Source organism: Oncorhynchus mykiss, chromosome 20 (genome assembly GCF_057628025.1).
Source record: "Oncorhynchus mykiss isolate SJ-2025 chromosome 20, ASM5762802v1, whole genome shotgun sequence".
NCBI lineage: Eukaryota > Metazoa > Chordata > Actinopteri > Salmoniformes > Salmonidae > Oncorhynchus > Oncorhynchus mykiss.
Genome location: NC_143041.1, coordinates 19194735 through 19217122, shown reverse-complemented (window position 1 = coordinate 19217122; position 22388 = coordinate 19194735). Strand labels below are relative to the sequence as shown.

The window sequence follows — 22388 nt, the reverse complement described above, 5'->3', positions numbered from 1 at the left end:
GAATAGTTCTGCCGTTGTTCCAATCAATTATGCGACAGGTCTGGACAAATAATGTAAAACACTGACTCACTCCAGACTGAATTCTTTACTTAACGTAATATTTATTTCTGTAGAAAACATTAATCTCACATGTACAACACATATCCCCAAACATCCCATCATCATTACAATTCAAAATAAAAAGAAGGCCTGCATCTGGGAGGATATACATGTAACCGTGTTGCTTCTGTCCCTCTCCTTGCCCCCCAACCCGGGCTCGAACCAGGGACTCTCTGAACAAAATCAGCAACTGCCTCTCATGAGCTATCGTTATTCCCAGGGTCAGCATAGGCTTAAACTGTGGAGTGGAGGAACCAGGTTTGGAGTGATACACGGAAGAAATATTTCTTATCGATTCTTAGCATCATATTTCATTCAGTCATTTTAGGGATGAAATCCTATTATCATCAAACCCAATGAATCATCAGTTGATGATTGAATCATCAGTTGATCAGGTACAAGCTTTAGTTTACTGTATTTCACCAAGGCAGAGAGAGGAGTGGGAGACACAGGAGGAACAGAGCGCGTTGAGAGAGACAGAGCGGGGGGAGAGGCAGAAAAACTAAGAGACATCGTGTACCTTTGGCTTTAAAAGTCAGTGTTTATTTGTGCAGCAGATGCAGTAGTGTTTGTCGTGGAGTGAATGACCTCAGGGCTGAAATAGCCCCGAGGCATACATGGCCTTGGTGGAGAAGAGGGGTGTAAGGGAGAGAGAGAAGGAAAAGAGGGGGGGGGGGGGCTGGCACAGCTTCTCTGTCAATATATCACAGTGAATCAGTGATAATCACTTGTCATAAGCACTGTTTAGAGACCTTCCCTTAGTCCGATAGTAACCCAGACCCTGTGCATAGTGTACTATATAAGATTCCATCAACAATGTAAAGAATGGTTTCTGAGCACGGTCACAATATAGCAAGTCTTTGCAGTTACATTGGTGATCCCCTGTCTTAACGCATCAGGTTGCACCACATTGTTTCATACGCGCACACAACTAGAACGGCCATTATTTAGAGCCTTGGCCTATTGAGTATCCCTGACTGTCATAGCACAACCAACCAATAAACCTCCAACTTTACAGCGACCCCCCTAGTCTAGCCCTGTGTATGCCCTGCGGGTCAGACCAAGATGGGTCAAGTGTCTTAAATCCCAGGAGGCTTGATATAATGTGGGGGGTCATCTGATTCTGACCTGTTGATAGAGAGGGAGAGGAGGAGAAGAGGGTACATCGTGGGAGAGTATGACAGTGCCTTTATGACTGGTCTCGTCCCTCTGTGTGCTGGGTCACAGTGGGCGAGGAGAGGATTGGAGTGATGGTAAGGAAACGAGAAGTGCACATGAAAATATGTCATGTTGTAGGAAGTTGCAAAGGGAGAAGCAGCTGTGTTGATTGCTCTAGTTCAGTGTTTTCCCAACTCCAGTCCTCCAGTCCTCCGAACCCAGTCCTCCGAACAGTACACCATTTCGTTGGAGTTCTGGACAAACACATCTCATTCAATTTATCAAGGGCTTGATGATGAGTTGACAAGTTGAATCAGGTGTGCTTGTCTGGGGGCTAAATTACAAATGTGTACTGTTGGGGTATTCAAGGACCAGAGTTGGGAAACGCTGAACTAGTTAATTGAGTATTTTGTCGATAGTATCAACATAAAAGTCCATGTTAAAGGGTGAGAGTTAAATAAAAGTTCCCCAGGTTTTAAGACAGCTGTGCAGTCAGTGTGCAAAACCCATCAACAGAAGGCACAGAAGACTGGGACTGGTGAACCACACACACACACACACACAATAAAATGTGACAGATCACATGAGCAGCCAGAGCCTCAGAGAACCACTGAGTGAACTCTTGAGTTTGGAGAGAAGGAAGGAGAGGAAGGGGGTGGAGAGGTCAGAGGGCACTTCACCCCCCAGCGTGCACAGAGCCGAGAGTCAGGTGGGTCCAGGAGGAGGGATTGGAAGAGGAAGACGAGGATTAGGAAAAAGGTGTTTTATTCCGTTTGATCAGTCAGACTCGTCCAGAGTGCAACGTCTTCTGAACTCTTGGCCTCGCTCGTGAATCCACTTGTTAGACACTGGAGAGAGAAGATGAAAACTAAGCCAGGTGGACATTTAAACACACACATCAAAAAACATGGCATCGGAAAAAGGACCCACTGGTTAACTGCTGGAGCAAACAGTTCGCCGACCGGACACAAGGTTATTTCTGCCCTCAGGCAGACCTGAAGTTCTCAGGGTGTAGGTAATATGACAGGATTAAAGGATGTCATGAGAAACAGGTCGGCTCACCCCACTTGTTGCCTACCAGGACGGGGCAGGCTGCGTGCCGCGTGCTGTAGTCACCCTCCCCGCTAGCAAACAGGTTATACCAGAACACCGCACTTCCCTGAAAACAACAGTTTACATATACACGCATTAAAGACACCGTTCCTGATTTAGCGTTCAAATATCATCACAGGAAAAGAATGCGATGTGAACACGCACAGTTGTGCGTCTCACCTTTTTGGGCCACACTGCAGCTCCCACGTCTGTAAAGACAGTGGCGCCCCCTGATGGCACGTCACTCATCTGCAACAGAGAAGAGAGCGTCTTCAAGCCATCGGTCATGCGTACCACTCTAAATAGCAGAGATTTTTCAAGTTCAACATAATTGAACCCCATTGCTGTTGAATGGAATCTTGGAAATGAGACCGATTTACACATGGGTAAATGGAAGATCGAACGTGTATCCACAGCTATGAAAGAGACCTTGAAACAGCGGATTGCTTAATGGACATGTAAAAAGCAGAGAGACTAACGTAAATTAACCAGGTGGCGATGCGGTTCCCGGTGCCCAGCTCTTTAAACGCATCTGGTTCATCTTTCTGCAAAGACAGGGAACAAACAAAGGGTCTAAGGTTGAATAACACTCAAGGCAAAAACCCCACCCAGATATGAACCCACTAACAGTAGATCCAAGTGTGCCAGCCATCAACAGTCACCCACTGACTCTCGGTCATGCACGTCATAGTTCCCTGACCAGAATAGAAAGAGAAGCCTTGTTTACCCGCCCAAAGTCAAAGTGGGGCTCGTATTGCCCGCCCACGCCATAATTTGCCACCTGGGGAGAGAGGAAGAGAGGGTATAAACAGTGACAGATGCTGTGTTGTCATTAGAGGCACTCGTGTTCAATACTGTAGAATGACCTTTCCTTCCGGTTTACCTTCACAGTACAAACACTAGTCTTTCATTGGCTCTTCCTAAGTAGCAAACAGCAGTAAAGTTCATTCCTGAACGATCAATCAAATGTATTTATAAAGCCCTTTTAACCATCAGTAGATGTCAGAAAGTGCTATACAGAAAACCAGCCTAAATCCCCAAACAGCAAGCACTGCAGATGTAGTCACTGCATGGGATACATTTTTCACCCTGTTGCTATAATAGACATATACACTGAACATACCAAACATTAGGAACACCTTCCTAATATTGAGTTGCACGCCCCCCCCCCCTTTTGCCCTCAGAACAGCCTCAATTCGTCGGGGCATGGACTCCACAAGTTGTCAAAAGCGTTGCACACAGATGCTGGCCCATGTTGACTCCAATGCTTCCCACAGTTGTGTCAAGTTGCCTGGATGTCCTTTGGGTGGTGGACCATTCTTGATACACACAGGAAACTGTTGAGCGTGAAAAACCCAGCAGCGTTGCAGTTCTTGACACAAACTGATGCGCCAGGTGCCTACTACCATAACCTGTTCAAAGACACAAATCTTTTGTCTTGCCCACTCACCCTCTGAATGGCACACATACACAATCCATGTCTCACTTGTCTCAAGACACAAAAATCTTTCTTTAACCTGTCTCCTCCTTCATCTATACCGATTCAAGTAGATTTAACAAGTGACACACAGTACATAAGTGATTCATATCTTTCACCTGGAATTACCTGATCAGTCGATGTCATGGAAAAAGCAGGTGTTCTTAATGTTTCGTATACTCAAGTGTATATTCACATCATTGGTTGCTAAACCCTATAGGTGTACTGTGAGAGTATCCACTCCTGCCATTCCTACCAAACTCCCTCAGCCAACCAGATGTTCTGTTGCGTTACCTGTAGCTCCTCTGCTGTCTTGACATTCAGGCCGGTGATATCCTCAATGCGCTGGTTTATCTTGTCCACTACTGGATCCTCATAGGCGGTTAGCCACGCACTATGATGAGAGACGGAGATTTTCCGAGTCGTAAAATACACCTGGATTTATGATCAATTGCAGCCAGGCAGCTGACTAACGTTATTACAGATGAGCATGGGCTGCATGCGTTAGTACTGTATGTTAGAAGGGTGTAGGAGAAGGAAACAGGCTGATTGGGTCAGAACGCTTCAAGGGAACCCCATATTTATCCACAAGTCTCAAAGCAAAATGTTTGATATGCTTCTATTTGAAGAATCCCCTTAGTTTTCATTAACTAACTGTTTCCCGCCAAGGAAGATGAGGCAGAGTAACCATTTGGGGTTATTCATTTGACAACAGACCCCAGTCCTTCTGTCCCTCTACGTAAAATATAAACATATTGGATTAGAAAGGTATGGGAGTAACAGAAGATTCTGTTAAGTGTCCAGCAGGCAGCAGAGTAGACTGGGCAGACCAAGATCTCATCCTTCCATTGGATAGGAGCCGCACCTGTGTGTCCTATGTGCATCCAGCTAATTAGCGTAGCCTGTGCATGTTATATAGATGAATAAGACATGCCTTGAAGTGGCTCAATCTAGTCATACATACTGAAGTAGAAATGTGTGTGTGTGTGTGTGTGTTGAATTACTCTGGGCCATTTTTGAAGTGCTGTTATTAGGAGTGTACGGCCAGAATTCTGGCTCAAATCCTCAGATATAAATGTGCCATCAGCAGCTATATCGGCTGTACGGTTACAAATATGTTTGCTGTATCAGACTGGTTGATTGAACCATTCATCTAACAAAAAGACAAATATATACAGCCTAAGAACCCGGATAACTAATGACCCTAAGATAATTCATTAAAACGTTGCATGTTTAATGAGCACAACGCTTAATGTATTTAACTCATTTAGGTGAAGGGGATCAAAGATCGTTATGAAACTAGAATCTGGGGTATCAGACTTGAGGAAAAGAACATGGTCACCACCATGTTTCCATTTGCTCGCCTCAGCTCAATCTATCCGCACCAAGGGGGCGCTCTATAACCGCTCCACATCAAACAGGCTTGAAGAGTGCCAAGGGGCCCGGCTGCCACCTTCCTGTAAGAGGAATTCAACTTTCCTCTTACAGGAAGGTGGCAGCCGGGCCCCTTGGCTCTCTTCAAGCCTGTTTCCACCCACACGCTGAAATAACAATCTGTAAGATTACACCGGAGCCTGCACCAAGATAACCCGAAAAAGGTCCTTGTGTTTTCAAAGAAAAAGAGCAGGTAAAACTACCTTGGCTTGTCATGCTGATAATGTCCATCATCTGATGAGTTGGAGAGGAAGGGATCTGACTGGATAGGTCAGGGGGAGGGAGGAATCTGACTGGATAGGTCAGGGGGAGGGAGGAATCTGACTGGATAGGTCAGGGGGAGGGAGGAATCTGACTGGATAGGTCAGGGGGAGGGAGGTGTATCCGTAAGCAAAGGTCCACAAAGGGGTGAGGGGGAGGGATGAGCAGCGTGAAAGGGCAGACAGGGCCTCATGCAGGCCCCTCCCCTCCCCTTCACCTTTGACCCCTTACCTCTTGGAGACTCTGTAATGGGCCGTGGTGAGTTTCCCTGTTTGGGGGTCATGCACGGTGGCGCGCCTTAGCTAGCTCCCAGACGGTTCACATTAGTCACAGATCACAAAAGTGGAGGACAGACACACAGAGAGGAAGAGGAGAGACAGAAACATAGAAAGAGAGAGAGACAGAGATAGAGAGAGATAGAGAGAGATGGTCACTGAATGATCCAAGCAACTGTATGAAAGCCAGACTGATGCCGGGCCAGGGCATGCTGTCTAAAACCATTGCAGCAAACGACTTGCTGAGCTTGCACTCAGGTAATGGCTAGTAATGGCCACTGTCAAACTTAATTGAGATGCTACAAAAGGAAGATGAGATATTAGACTGCCCCTAACGGAACCCCGACAACTGTTAAAGGAGTCAGATAACAAGCAGAGGATACTAGTCTCCTCTTCCTCCCTCTTGTTATGATCAAAGAAGTGGCAGGATGTCTTGGCAAGAGCACGGGCCCAGAATTATACCTTCTTCAAAATCAACCTACCTTCCAATATACCCTAAATATCTACATTTCACAAAAAAAGTAACTTGTTCAGGCAATAATAGCACAAGTTCCCCAAACATACAAACTATCAATTTACACTAGTCATTGTGTACAATCAGTTATATTCATTCTACGCTTAAGTCGTAGAGTTCACAACTAGCTGTTGTGCTTTTGCCAAGGTTCCTGCCCGAAGCGGAGGGGATGCGGGGTGCAGAGGGATTTGGCGTTACAGACAGAGGCACGGTTTGGGTTACAGTTTTGTGCCCATCCCTGCCTGCTGGTCTTACCTCTTGCTGATGCGATAGTGGGCGGTCTCCAGCACACCAGTAATGGGGTTGGAGATGGTGGCCCGGCGCAGCTGTGGAGCCAACAGCCAACCGGCCGAGAGGACACGGGTTACAGGGACAATCCCTGTTACACACTGGCTGGCTGCTGGACCCACATACATTAAGGCTACATTAAGTCTGTGCTGTGTGTCCCTGCTGGGTTCCCTTACCCTCTCCAAGAGCTGAACCACAGCTTGAGTTATGGATCTCGATCATTGACATCAATACACGATTTATCCGAAAGTCAGATATGTGCTTGATATGAAGCTACGATTTGGTTATGATCGTTTGAGGTGACGCTCATTGCCGAGTCAAAACTCCCTTTTAGTTCAAACCGAGCTATCAAATACTACTGTATGAGCCAAGCAAGTGGGATGTTGCTCTTATCCAGCCAGTGTGTAACAAATAAACAAAAAACACACACATTGTACACAGTCAGGTCCTCAGGCAGAGTGGGCATCCCCAGTGTTCTTATGGCAGCAATGGAACGTGCATATTACACACATTTTAACCAGTGGGGGCTGGTGGGGCGAGCTATAGGAAGACGGGCTCATTTTTTTACAGGTAGCCAGGGGAACTCTCCAACACAGAGGTAGTAGGGATGACCAGGGATGTTCTCTTGATAGGTGTGTGAATAAGACCATTTTCCTGTCCTGCTAAGCATTCAAAATGTAACAAGAACTTTTGGGTGTCAGGGAAAATGTATGGAGTAAAAACAGCATCATTTTCTTTAGGAATGAGGTGAAGTAAAAGTAATCCAAAATTGAAATAGTAAAGTAAAGTACAGATATCAAAAAAACTATTTAAGTAGTACTTTCAAGAATTTTTACTCAAGTACTTTACACCACTGACTCCATCTCAGCCATTACAATGAGCCTGTCCTCCTATAGCACCCCCACCAGCCTCCACTGATTTTAACGCCTACCACACTTAGGGTTGAAGAATCCCGGAGACTTTCCCAAAACTCTCCTCCAAATGGGAATTCTGGAAAACCTTGGAATTTTTGGGGAAAACTGGAAAAATTACTGGAATTTTGCAACCCTTACCACACCCCAGACCTTGCCTTCCCCTGAGGGTGGACCTTGAACTCACCCTGGGTTTGGCCAGCTCTTTGACCTTCTCGATCTCGCTGTTGGAGAGGATGTCATGGTAACGGATGATGCGTGGGCGGTCCCACTCGTCCTCCTGCTTGACGGGACCCAGCACGTATAGGGGGTGACGGTTGTTGTCAGAGTAACGGCAGAACATACGACTCTGACGCCGCGGGGTCTGAGATAGGGGGAGGGAGAGAGAGAGAGAGACAGAGAGATCATTATCATATATAAATCACAGAGGGTCACCCGAGGTCACAAACGTGCAGATAATTTGCTATGGTATCTGACCCAAACATTACGGGACATATATGGGACATTCTCACAGTTCTGGCCATTGCTATAGCTACTGGCTTAGAATCTATCAAGGCACGGTTCAGCGAGTGCACACACACACACCCACTCTAACCCACACACACACCCACTCTAACCCACACACACACAAACACACTTGTTCATCCAGGCTTCCGCCTCATTGCCAAACATAATGACTAGAGTAAACAGATCCATCTATGGACAGACAGACGGGCTGAAGCAGAGCCAGGGGGAGAAGCAGGGAGCAGTGTATGCAGGAGAGAGGACATAGAGAATCATTAAGGAGATTCACGCAGCAGAGGAAAATGTGCCAAAAGATCCCTATTGTCCTGCCCAAACATCGAACTGGTCTCTCTCTCGGGTGAGCATATGGCTTAGGAAATACCCATATATACTGAACAAAAAATATAAAATGTAACATGCAACAATTTCAAGGATTTTACTGAGTTACGGTTCATATCAGGAAATCAGGAAATTTGAATAAATAAATTAGACTCTAATCTATGGATTTCACATGACTGGGAATAGAGATTTGCATCTGTTGGTCACAGATACCTTAAAAAAAGGTAGGGGCGTGGACCAGAAAAAGTCAGTCTCTGGTACGACCACCATTTGCCTCATGCAGTGCGACACATCTCCTTCGCACAGAGTTGATCAGGCTGCTGTGGACTGTGGAATGCTGTCCCACTCCTCTTCAATGGCTGTGCGAAGTTGACGGATATTGTCGGGAAATGGAACACGCTGCCTTAGTCGATCCAGAGCATCCCAAACATGCTCAACGGGTGACATGTCAGGTGAGTATGCAGGCCGTGGAAGAACTGGGACAGCAATCGTCTACAGATCCTTGCAACATGGGGCTGTGCATTATCATGCTGAAACCGGATGAATGGCACGACATTCATCCGCTGCCGTCAGGATCGAGTCGCGGTATCTCTGTGCATTCACAATGACATCGATAAAATGCAATTGTGATCGTTGTCCGTAGCTTATGCCTGCCCATACCATAACCCCACCGCCACCATGGGGCACTCTCTTCACAACGTTGACATCAGCAAACCGCTCGCCCACACAACGCCATACACGCGGTTGTGAGGCCGGTTGGACGTAGTACCAAATTCTTTAAAACGACGTTGGGAGAAATAAACATTTAATCCTCTGGCAACAGCTCTGGCGGACATTCCTCAAGTCAGCATGCCAATCGCATGCTCCCTCACTTGAGACATGTGTGGCATTGTGTTGTGACAAAACTGCACATTTTAAAGTGACCTTTTATTGTCCATAAGGTGCAGCTGCGTAATGATCACGCTGTTTAAACAGCTTCTTGATATGCCACTCCTGTCAGGTGGATGGATGATCTTGGCAAAGGAGAAATGCTCACTAACAGGGATGAAAAACACATTTGAACGCACAATTTGAGAGAAATAAGCTTTTTGTGCACATGGAACATTCCTGGGATCTTTTATTTCAGCTCATGAAACACTTTACATTTTGCATTTATATTTTCGTTCAGTGAAATTCCATGATCATTATAAAGCCTTTCAAGACGAGTAGGACTTAAGCCATTTAAACATCAAAATACATAGCCATTAGAAGTGGTGCATGCAGAGTGTGTGTGTTAGTACCAGTGGAGGCTGGTGACGGGAGGATGGCTCATAGTAATGGCTGGAAAAAAATGAATGGAATAGTATCAAACACATGGAAGCCATTTTCATTTATTCAATTCCAGCTACTACTAGGAGTCTGTCCTCCGATTTAAAGTGCCACCAGTGGTCAATACAGCCTCTCACCATCTTGATGCCCTCGCCGCGACACAGCTGTTCGTACTTCCTCCTCTCAGGCAGGTAGTCTGCAGGTCTGCCCTTCTTCTCAGACACCTCCCGCTTCTCCCGCTCTCTTTCCTCCTTCTCCTTCAGGCCCTCCTCTGCCTCCACCTTCTTCTGCTTGGCTAGCTGGTACTCAAAGTACTTCAGGTTGCCATTGGCTCGCTGGTGGGCAGAGTCTGAGGAAAACAGCAGACACATTTAGGACTGAAGATGAGAATCTACTCAGTATTGTCCTGTGCATTACAATCAAGACATGAAACGCATATGAAACACAAATATCCACTCACCCAATTTCAGCAGTCTCTTGGTGTAGTCCAGGGCCCTCTCTAGCTCCCCTTGCTGGTAGATAGAGTAGCTGAGGTAATCCAGGATGGTCACCATGTCCACGGTGGACTCCTCTCCCCCATCCAGCTGTTTCAGGGCCTGCTCCATCCACAGCTCCGTGTGGTAGTAGTCTGCATCAGAGTAGGCTATCTTCCCCAGCTCAAAGCAGTCCTCCACCGTCATCGGGCTCATAGTGACATCCGTATTGGTTCCTGTGTGTAGACATGAGTGAGTGACACACACGCATCCGACACACACATAGACTCATCTCATCAGCATAAAAATTCCATCTCGGCAGCATTTGCATACAGTGCATTTCCATGGCATTACATGGGATTTCAAGACTTCATGTGGAATAAATGGGGCTTTCCACTGCATGTTGTGAGCCCTGTGCAGGGTTTCCCTCCGTAACAGTAGCAGCAGTCACTGAAGCTATAACAGAACCTCCGCCGGCAACACGCCCACGGCTAATCCACTCCTGGTATGCAGCTCCCTCCACATGCCTTTCCCTGCCTGCCCCTCACCCGCATCACCAGGCAGTTCCCTCATGGAGATGGTATGTGTTTCCAGCCAGTAGGTGCCTAAATGACTATCGTCTCATAGCACTCACATCTATAGCCATGAAATGCTTTGAAAGGCTGGTCATGGCTCACATCAACACCATCATCCCAGACACCTTAGCCTTACTCCAATTCGCATACCGCCCCCAACAGATCCATAGATAGCGCAATCTCTATTGCACTCCACACTGCCCTCACTCACCTGGATAAAAGGAATATCCAAGGTAAGAATGCTTCATTGACTACTGCTCGCATTTAACACCATAGTCCCCTGCAAGCTCATCGCCAAGCTCAGGTGACACCTCCCTGGACATTCCCTCTGCAATTCTGGAAGGATATTGACCTCATCCCGTCAGTCGAGGATGCCTGGTCGTTCTTTAACCTCACTAGGGTAGGGGGCAGCATTCCTAATTTTGGATGAAAAGCGTGCCCAAAGTAAACTGCCTGCTACTCAGATCCAGAAGCTAGGATATGCATATAATTGGTCGATTTGGATAGAAAACACAAGTTTCCAAAACCGTTAAAATAATGTCTGAGTATAACAGAACTGATATGGCAGGCAAAAACCTGAGGAAAATCCATTCCTGGAAGTGCCTTTATTTTGAAATGCCTGTTTTTCCATTGAAAGCCTATCCACCATACAAAGACTTATGACGCAGTTCACAATCCCCATTGTTTCAGGCTTTTACTCTGAAATATGAGGGAGGAACACCACTTTCAAATGAGAGGACAGTGGAAATTTCCAGACATGAGTCCAGTGTGTGACCGGGTGTGCGCCTTTCTTGTTTCTCCTTTTCTATTGACGAAGCTATTGTCCGGTTGAAATATGATCGATTATTTATGACAAAAACAACCTGAGGAATGATTATAAACATCGTTTGACATGTTTCTACAAACTTTTATGGTACTTTTTAGATTTTTCGTCTGCATGCTGTGACCGCGCTTTGTTCCAATGGATTACGAAACACACAAACAAAACAGAGATTTTTGTATATAAAGAGGGAATTTATCGAACGAAACAAACATTTGTGTGACATGGAGTCTTGGGAGCGCTACCATAAGAAGATCAAAGGTAAGTGATAAATTGTATTGCTATTTCTGACTTTTGTTACTTCTCTTCTTGGCTGCTAACTGTTTGTAATGATTTGTCTGCTGGGCACTGTTCTCAGATAATCGCATGGTTTTCTTTTGCCGTAAAGTATTTTTGAAATCTGACACCGTGGTTGCATTAACAAGAAGTTCATCTTTAAACCGATGTATAACACTTGTATGCTTCATGAATTTTTATAATTTATTATTTTTGAATTTGGCGCTCTGCAATTTCACTGGATGTTGGCCAGGTCGAACGGTAGCGTTTCACACCCCCGAAAGAGGTTAAAAGTAATTTCCTCACCATCTTAAATAAGCATGCCCCTTTCAAAAAATGTAGAACTAAGAACAGATATAGCCCTTGGTTCACTCCAGACCTAACTGCCCTCGACCAGCACAAAAACATCCTGTGGCGGACTGCACTAGCATCGAATAGTCCCCGTGATGCGATATGCAACTTTTCAGGGAAGTCAGGAACCAATACACGCAGTCAGTCAGGAAAGCAAAGACTAGCTTTTTCAAACAGAAATTTGCATCCTGTAGCTCTAACTCCAAAAAGTTCTGGGACACTGTAAAGTCCATGGAGAATAAGAGCACCTCCTCCCAGCTGCCCACTGCACTGAGGCTAGGTAACACTCACCACCGATAAATCCACGATAATCAAGAATTTCAATAAGCATTTCTCTACGGCTGGCCATGCTGTCCTCCTGGCTACCTCAACCCCGGCCAACAGCTCCGCACCCCCGCAACTATTTTCCCAAGCCTCCCAAACTTCTCCTTCACCCAAATCCAGATAGCAGAAAGAGCTGCAAAACCTGGACCCGTACAAATCAGCTGGGCTAGAAATTCTGGACCCTCTCTTTCTAAAATTATCCGCCGCCATTGTTGCAACCCCTATTACCAGTCTGTTCAACCGCTCTTTCATATTGTCCGAGATGCCTAAAGATTGGATAGCTGCCGCAGTCATGCCCCTCTTCAAAGGGGGTGACACTCTAGATCCAAACTGTTATAGACTGATATCCATCCTGCCCTGCCTTTCTAAAGTCTTCGAAAGCCAAGTCAATAAACAGATCACTGACCATTTCGAATCCCACCGTACCTCTCCGCTGTGCAATCCGGTTTCCGAGGTGGTCACGGGTGCACCTCGGCCAAGCTCAAGGTACTAAACAATATCTTAACCGCCATCGATAAATGACAGTACTGTGCAGCTGTCTTCATCGACCTGGCCAAGGCTTTCGACTGTCAATCACCCTATTCTTATCGGCAGACTCAATAGCCTTGGTTTCTCAAATGACTGCCTCGCCTGGTTCACCAACTACTTCTCAGACAGAGTTAAAACGGAGGGCCCGTTGTCCAGACCTCTGGCAGTCTCTATGGGGGTACCACAGGGTTCAATTCTTGGGCCGACTATTTTCTCTGTATATATCAACAATGTCGCTCTTGCTGCGGGTGATTCCCTGATCCCCCTCTACGCAGACAACGCCATTCTGTATACATGTGGCCCTTCCTTGGACACTGTGTTAACTAACCTCCAAACGAGCTTCAATGCCATACAACACTCCTCCGTGGTTTCCAACTGCTCTTAAGCGCTAGTAAAACCAAATGCATGCTTTTCAACCGTTCGCTGCCAACACCCGCCCGCCCGACTAGCATCACAACTCTGTACGGTTCTGACTTAGAATATGTGGACAACTACAAATACCTAGGTGTCTGGCTAGACTGTAAACTCTCCTTCCAGACTCATATTAAACATCTCCAACCCCAAATTAAATCTAGAATCGGCTTCCTATTTCGCAACAAAGCCTCCTTCACTCACACCGCCAAACATACCCTCGTAAAACTGACTATCCTACCGATCCTCGACGATGTCATTTACAAAATAGCTTCCAATACTCTACTCAGCAAACTGTCTATCACAGTGCCATCCGTTTTGTTACCAAAGCCCCTTATAACACCCACCACTGAGACCTGTATGCTCTAGTAGGCAGGGCCCTCGCTACATATTTGTTGCCAGACCCACTGGCTCCAGGTCATCTATAAGTCGATGCTAGGTAAAGCGCTGCCTTATCTCAGCTCACTGGTCACGATAACAACACTCACCCGTAGCACGCACTCGAGCAGGTATATTTCACTGGCCATCCCCAAAGCCAACACGTACTTTGGCCGCCTTTCCTTCCAGTTCTCTGCTGCCAATGACTGGAACAAATTGCAAAATTCGCTGAAGCTGGAGACTTATATTTCTCTCAATAACTTTAAGCATCAGCTATCTGAGCAGCTAACCAATCGCTGCAGTTGTACATAGCCCATCTGTAAATAGCCCACCCAATCTACCGACATCATCCCCATATCATTTTTATTTACTTTTCTGCCCTTTTGCACACCAGTATTTCTACTTGCACATCATCTGCTCATCTATCACTCCAGTGTTAATTTTCTCAATTGTAACTACCTTGTTACTATGGCCTACCTCCTCACGCCATTTGCACACACTGCATATAGACTTTCTTTTTTTCCTTTTGTGTTATTGGCTGTACGCTTGTTTATTCCATGTGTAACTCTGGGTTGTTGTTTGTGTCGCACTGCTTTACTTTATCTTGGCCAGGTTGTAGTTGTAAATGAGAACTTGTTCTCAACTAGCTTACCTGGTTAAATAATGGTGAAAAATTAAAAATTAAATTAATTTTTATTTTAAATCAACACGGGGACCCCTCAGGGGTGTGTGCTTAGTCCCCTCTTGAACAGTATTAACACATGAATGTGTGGCCTAACAACTCCAACATCATCATCAAGTTTGCAGACACGCCGGTGGTAGGTCTGATCACCAACAATGATGAGGCAGCCTGTTAGAGCATGGAGCTTGCAACGCCAGGGTTGTGGGTTCGATTCCCACAGAGGACCAGTACGAGAGAAAAATGTATGAAATGTATGCAATCACTACTGTAAATCGCTCTGGATTAGAGGGTCTGCTAAATGACTAACATTAAGGGATGTGGTCTGAGACCTGGCAGTGTGGTGCCAGCACAACCTCTCCCTCAACGTCAGCAAGACAAAGGAGCTGATCGTGGACTACATGAATTGGAGGGGTGAGCACACCCCCCATCCACATTGACGGGGCTGTAGTGGAGCAGGTCGAGAGCTTCAAGTTCCTCAGTGTCCACATCACTAAGGAATTAACATGGTTTACACACACACACCCTAACAGTTGTGAAGAGGGCACGACAGCGCCTCTTCTCCCTCGGGAGGCTGAAAAGATTAGGCATGGGCCCTCAGATCCTCAAAAAGTTCTACAGCTGCATCTTGTCTGGCTGCATCACCACGCGGCAACTACAAGGCACATGACACCACAGAGTGTGGTTCGTACGGCTGAGTACATTACTGGGGCCGAGCTCCCTGCCATCCAGGACCTCTATACCGGGAGGTGTCAGAGGAAGGCCCAGCGAATTGTCAAAGACTCCAACCACCCAAGCCATAGACTGGTCACTCTACTGCCGCACGGCAAGTCTGGAACCAACCATGAACCATGACCATGAACAGCTTCTACCCCCAAGCCATAAGCCTGCTAAACAAGACTGCTAAATAGCTCATCAAATGGCTACCCGGACAACCTGCATTTACCTTTTTTTGCACTAACTCTCTTATACTGACTCTATACACACACACTAGACTCTACCCACACACTCACATATACTTACACTGATACCCCAACACACACACACACACACACTCACACACGCTGCTGCTACTGTCTATTATCTATCATGTTGCCTAGTCACTTTGCCCTTACCTATATGTACCTGGTACCCCCTGTAGATAACCATATTATTTTCACTCCTTAATCACTGTGTATTTATTCCTTGTGTCACTATTTCCATTTTATCATTAACTCTGCATTGCTGGAAAAGGACCCATCAGTAAGTATTTCACTGTTAATCTATAACCGTAGTTCACAAAGCATGTGACGCATAGATTTAAAGCCCCTAGCCTCTACCTCCCTGCCCCATCACCCCTCACCAGGCAGCTCTCCCGTGGAGATGGTTTGCGTGTCCAGCCGGTAGGTGTCCTGCAGCCTCATCAGGGCCTTGGCTGCCCCCGTCTGGTCGTCATCATTGGGGAAGTGCTGTCTCTGGATGGTCAGGTTGGAGATGAACCCTGGAGTATGGGAAGGAAAGATTGGAAAACTCAATTCTATTATACAAGATCTTCCCTCAAGGTGGTACAGATGCTAAAAGATGCTTGGAGAGCAATCTTGTTTCTCCCTGAGTGGGAAAAGACCCTGTTCCATCACTTTAGTGAAAAAAATGCTACTGATTATATCGTTTGAAAAAAATAACTTGTCAATTAGCAATAATTTGGAAGGATGAATCTTTATGTGGTAATAGAGCATGTATACAGTCGTTATAATAGAGGCCTGTGAGTAACCCTGACCATCAGACATGTCCTTGAGAACCAGGCTCTCCAGCTCTCCCCACTCTGTGTTGAGTCTCTTCATCAGCTTGAAGGCGTTGACCGGGTGGCCCAGGAAGCCCTCTGGGTCCTGCGTGGCCGTGGCCGACAACACGTCCAGCTTCTGAGCCCACCTGGACACGTCGCGGAGGGGAAAACACATTCAGTATACAACTCCTGGAAGCAAACAGTGGTTCCTTGTCTGATTGCATTTCTACATATGACACACATACATCAACATCGTATTCATGTACTCCCTCTACAGACAAACATAAACGCAAACCTGTCCCTCAGCACCATTGAAAGGCAATAGATAAAGAGATCAGTTGCGTCATGTCCTGGACTTGACACACCCGGTTGGTTCATTGACGGTGTCTCTTTATAGTAACACAATAAGCCGGAGAGGAAAACTAGGTGTCTTGTTTGCCGGGCCCATTGTAAGTGATATGACACCCTCAGCAATATGACACCCGCAGCAATATGATACCCACTGAGGGTGTTGTTGTACAGGTGGCATCGTGAAGAAGGATATGGAAAATTATTCTCTTAGTATTTATACCATTGTGTGTATGCCCGTGTGGGAGAGAGTAAAGTGAGCAAGAACGAGAGAGTAGCTATCTGGGCATTTGAGAGTGAGTGACAAAGATAGCGAGACCGGGCTAGAGAGATAAAGCGACTGGGGGGGGGCTCTCCTCTCACGTTTTGACTTGCTCCAGCTTGCTCTCCTCTGCTCTGATGTAATCCTTCAGAGAGGTGACCAGGTCCTTTTCTGTGTACAGCAGATCTGTCATCTGACCTGGGGAACACAGTGAAACCGGGGTCAAAGGTTGTATAAATGTTGAATACATAGAAGAGCTATAAATGTTTGCAATGCTTATGTCTGTGATAAACACATTTCTACCCCTAGGGTTAAGGTTTGTGACCAAGACAGGATGGTAGTGATAAAAGTCATTTCCATGTAAAAACAAAAACAACAAAAAAAGACCCATGAGCCCCAACGTGAAGATTATAGGAGCATATCAAACTGGGTGTCAAAAAAAAGCTAAGAGTCTATATTTTTGTGAACTAAGGCATGTATACATTTCTCAACCATTTTCCATCCTAAAAATGAGGAATGAGCAAAGGCTTTAGATTTCTGGGGAACATTGAAAAAGGCGTGTTAGAAAACATCTCCCATTAAAACGTCTTCAGAGGTATTAAAGACACGTCAAAACACAGTAACGTTGTGGTGAAGACCCCTGGCAACTAATATCAACACTTCTATTAAGCGCTGGAGAAATGTTTCTGCATTCTGTAAGTTTAAGAAACATTGCCTTTGTGCCTTGAAATCCCATTACCAAAAAACCCACATCTTTATATTGTGTAATTTCTCTCCCTCACGAGGAGGGAGGATAATGAAAGTGCACAGAAGTAACAAGTAAAGGTAGACCTGTCAATGAGTTAGTGTTTATACTCATATCAATTTTGTTAATTCATGAAGTATTAATTTAGTTATAATTGAATTCATATTAATTAAGGACTCCCGAGTGGCGCAGCAGTCTAAGGCAGTACATCTCAGTGCTAAAGGCGTCACTACAGACCCTGGTTCGATTCCTAGCTGTATCCCAACCGGACGTGATTGGGAGTCCCATACGGCGGTGCACAATTGGCCCAGCGTCGTCCGAGTTAGGGTTTGGCCGGGGTAGGCCGTCATTGTAAATAAGAATTTGTTCTTAAACTGACTTGCCTAGTTAAATAAATAAAAACAATAAAGTGATTAAAACTCAAAATTCGGATCCCAAATCAGTAACCGAATTTCCGATATTGAATGAGCTACAATGGGAAATCATAGGTCACAAACCACATATGGGTTCACACGTTTGTACAGCACAGTAGAGTATAGTTCAGTACAGTACACAGTAGAGCACACTAGAGTACACTATAATGCCCTGTGTTGTACTGTAATGAACTATATTCTACTTGACTGTATAGTACTCTACTTGAGCTCTACTGTGCTGTAGTTTGATGTCCAAACTTGTGACACGTAGACATGGTTCAGATTTGGTCCAGTTCGGACCAACCAAATGTGGTGGCAGAGCTCATTAAAATAATAGCCCGTGTGTAGAATAATATCCAAATATACAAAGTAGGATATTGCATATTTATACCTTTGTGTACCTATTTAGGATACATCACCATGAAGAGAATGGCATTCATTACCATAATAATGCATTTCTGTGCAGTACAGGTCAGGGACCCACGACGCAATTCTGTTACCGCAATTCTGTTACCGCAATTCTGTTACCGGGTGTGAAACCACTTCTCTTACAGTAGTTCAATAACCAAAACAGATTATTTTAAAAAGCCTGTGTGTCGTGTCCTAGCTGACACCCCATTCTTTCTGCAGACATCGTTAAATCTTAATTCGGAGCAGATAGTTTTTGGAAAGTGTGGACACGTAAAAAACGGAGGGAGATTTGACTGAAATTCTCTTACCAAACTTTGCATCTGCAGTTCTTCCAGTAAATGTGTTTTTGTTTTAAACGTTTAGTGTAAATTCGAGAGCTTGGGACTATAAGGTTCTATCTGCAAAAAGATTAGATAATTGGCCTTAAAGTCTCATTGGTTTGAATGGTGTCAGCAATTTTTTATTGTGTATTCTTTTAAGCTTAACATGAATTGGGGGTATTTAGAGTACTATATCGGTAGAGAACACTGAACAGAACAAGGCTGTGTCAATAACTACATTTTGACAACAATTCAGATGGAACCTTACAGTATCATGCTCTCCGATTGTTATAAGTAGTCTATGTGCAAAGAGCTGTATGGTTTGTTAAACGTTGAAATCAACCGGTTTTGTTTGGCATACACTAAGTGAGAGGGGAAAGGTCTCCGCGCAATTACATGAACGTGGAATTGCCCTAAACCTACTGAATAAAGGGGTATATAAAGGATTGTTCATGGAAAATAGAAGGAGGGGGATGTTTACCGATGGAGGTGAAGAAATCTTTGTCAGCGGAGGATGTGTAGAAGAGACAAGTCAACAACACACACCAGACACCCCTTGGCACCATCTTTGCACTGCAGCACAGGGGTCTGTAAGAGAGAGGGAGACAAGTTGTTAGTCTGTTACGTATCATATTAATACCTGTGAGATGTAAGGGCACTTGCGTGTCTCAGCATGCTAACTGGCTGAGCAGAAGCTCCTATTAATTTGTTGCCTACACTGGCAGATGGTTTTTGCCAGGCTTGCCTACAGAACCCACTGAGTGAATATGTAACCAATGCCAACTCATGCCCCCGGCGTGACCCACTCTGGTCCTTTCACTGCTCCCAGAAGGCCTTAGTTCTTTACACAATTACTATTGTGTAACTCGTGTTGCTCCTAAAAAAAAACACTTTGTAGACTCAAAGCGAGGATTTTCAATTGCTTTTAGTCTATGAAAAAAAACGTGTTGTTTTCATTATACAGTGTCTATCTATAAAAAAAAAACACAGACTTGATACTCAGTTGTTGAGTCACACAGTGACCGCTTGAGACAAAGAGGACAGTACTCTGTTTGACCAGAGGGCATTTGAGGCTTTTAGGATGATGGAGTACACATGCCGGCCAGTGCAAGCAGCAGCTGCATCCCAAGGAGCGTAAGGAGCAGAGGGGGGTCAAGGCGGGAGGGTAAAGGCTTGATTTCCCACACACGACATCACACCAGCCTTTTGGGCAGCCCAAGTATTTACGATGGGCAATCAAATACTCGGGAGAGTGCACAAGTTCACACAAAAGGCTGGAGTGCAGAAGGTACAGTAAAGTAAACAAACAGGCCAATGGGCTTAATTTACTTTCATGTTGGTCTGGATTTGATATCTGATAGGTACCCTTGAAACATACGTGCAACACCTAAACAGAGGCCCAGGACAGATGACCCATCACTCAACCCTGTCTAGGAAAATGTAAAGTAGGTCTCATCACTAAATGGTTTGGAATGTGGGAGATGTGACTCTACAAGACTACCAACAGCTAGGCTATTAGGTTAAGAGAACTCGTGAGGACACGCAGAGGCGATGTGTCTGTAATCGGCTAGTACTGTTCACTAAAACGGTTTATAATTGTTCAATAACACACGCTGACAGCCATGTTGTTTACAAGCTGCCTTAATTGGTTGAGGAAAACTAATCCTGACGTATTCCAGCAGTTGACTGGGAATGTTTGAGTCAATAAGTGATAAACTGAATGTATAGCCAAGCCTACTTTTGGAGAGGTTCAGGCTAGGGAGTGAAATTAGGGGAGACAAGTCTGCCACGTTCATGCCCCTCCCCCATTGCTGGGATTTTGGGAGCTCCCCTATCAAAAAATATATTTCTTAGAAGCCCTACCTCCAATAACCAGAGTCTGACTGCAAAATTAAAGATTGGTAATAAAGGGAAGTTACATTTGCTTGAGTTTCATTTTCCACATCTGGTATTTTATTATTCTGGCCCTGCAGTAGCTGACTAAACTCAATGAACTTCCTTCACAATGGAGATGAGTTGGGTCAGCTAACTTCACCCCGCAGCTATGTTTCTGAACGATCTGCACGTAGGCAACTCTTCTCTTGAAATAGCAACATTGTCGCAACATGTGTACAATAACGTCCCAACCAATTGTTTCCAGCAACATGTTACTGTTACGTGTGGAATGGGGGGAAAAAAACACATTGGAGATAAAAACATCGAGCTTAAGCTCAATTTTACTGCAGGTGCGACATACAACTTTTTGATACGTTCACACATTGTTGCTACTGTCCAGCAGGGCAAATCAAAGCCAAGCCAGATAAGAACACAGCATCAATAGCTAAAATCGAGCTAATGTTTCATTTGCAACAACGATGTGGCTGACAAACATTTTTTTTCCCAATGTGTTATTTCATAAAGGAATGCAGCAGACCAAAACGAATAGCTGTTTAGCCATTAGGTCCAGAGTGACTGAGGACATGTCCAGACTTTTCCTCCAATAAATACGACAGTGAGCGATATCATGCAATAATTAAGAACATCGATGACATATTTTGGTACCTTTTTCAGCCCAGCACTGCGTTCGGAAGGGGGTTAAATCCCCACGTCAATTGCCACCGCTGTTTTCTCCAAATCCTCGGTATTTGTACTGACCTGCGGTGAGCTGGTAGGTTAACGTGCCAGTAATCTTTTTTTTAAACCATCCCTTTTCTCTTCCGTGACATTTTACAGGATGGTAAATGTCGCCACCTGGCGGCTGAATTTAAACAATGAGTGAAATACAGTCGTGTTTAAATGTACTTTTACTCAAAACTACTGAAATCAATCTTCGTATTTACAGAGTAAATGGATTATGGACAATTATGGCCAAGCAAAAATAAACAAATAAAATAAACAGCGATGGGTGGTGGTTCTTGGATACATTTTTTTGCTTGGAGAGTACTTTTTTTTTTAAATGGTACAATTTCGAGAATAAGCAATATTTCGAGAATTAAGTCAAAATCAAATTTGGTGAATAAAGTGTCATTATTTAGAGAATAATCTCTACATTTAATTTCGAGAATAAATATTTAAAAAATAAATGAAGTAGACATTTTCACAATAGTCGTAGTTACATTTCAAGGTTAAAATGTGTATTTTTTATTAACCCTTGTGTGGTGTTCGTGTTTTTGTTATTCACCTAATGTTCGCGGATCTGATGGATCCACAACGTTGGGTTTTTAAAACAATACAGCCATAACAATTTACGTAAAAATACTTAAATGTTGATTTATATCAACTACAAGCAATATAGACAGCATGCATGGTTACTATTTGACATTTACCTCTCCTAGGTCACATTTATCAATAAAAGCACCATTCGTTTTTTGGAGGTAAAAATCTATTATAATCAAGACATGGGTGGAATAAATCATGTTTATCTTGAACAAATATAAATTGAACAAGGTTTTCCTCACTATTGATGTTTATTGCTTTGAACTGAACAAATTGGAAGGCCAAATTTTACATTACAGTATTTTATGGAAATGATAAATGAGCCCCATTGAACACAAATTAAGGCCAGCCTACACACCACATGAGTGACAGAGTTTTTCTGTGTGTGTGTTGCAAATGTATTCCTTGCACTTGATGCATGTGTCCTGTGTCTTCCTGTCCTTCTTGGGTCCACACA

At 44.7% G+C, this 22388-nt stretch overlaps 1 protein-coding gene across 3 annotated transcripts; it reads right to left on the bottom strand.

Annotated features, from left to right (window-relative positions):
- Nucleotides 1-84: 84 nt before the first annotated feature.
- On the bottom strand, nt 85-21444 carry LOC110499022 (prolyl 4-hydroxylase subunit alpha-1). Of its 3 annotated transcripts, XR_016489366.1 has the most exons (16): nt 21278-21438; nt 19218-19324; nt 16949-17045; nt 16232-16383; nt 15818-15955; nt 10121-10369; nt 9798-10009; nt 7697-7873; nt 6566-6636; nt 5753-5823; nt 4121-4220; nt 3077-3130; nt 2829-2894; nt 2530-2598; nt 2320-2416; nt 85-2105 (listed from the first exon to the last, which is right to left on the bottom strand). XR_016489366.1 is itself a non-coding variant. In XM_036955876.2 (15 exons), the coding sequence occupies exons 2-15, from the start codon at nt 19300-19302 to the stop codon at nt 2035-2037; spliced, it is 1638 nt and encodes a 545-aa protein (XP_036811771.1). In that variant the 5' UTR covers nt 19303-19324; nt 21278-21444; the 3' UTR covers nt 85-2034. The 3 variants fall into 3 exon arrangements, 2 of the variants coding, with proteins under 2 accessions (XP_036811771.1, XP_021431509.1); XM_036955876.2 differs by lacking the exon at nt 6566-6636 and having other exon boundaries at nt 21278-21444; XM_021575834.3 differs by lacking the exon at nt 5753-5823 and having other exon boundaries at nt 21278-21439.
- Nucleotides 21445-22388: the final 944 nt, after the last annotated feature.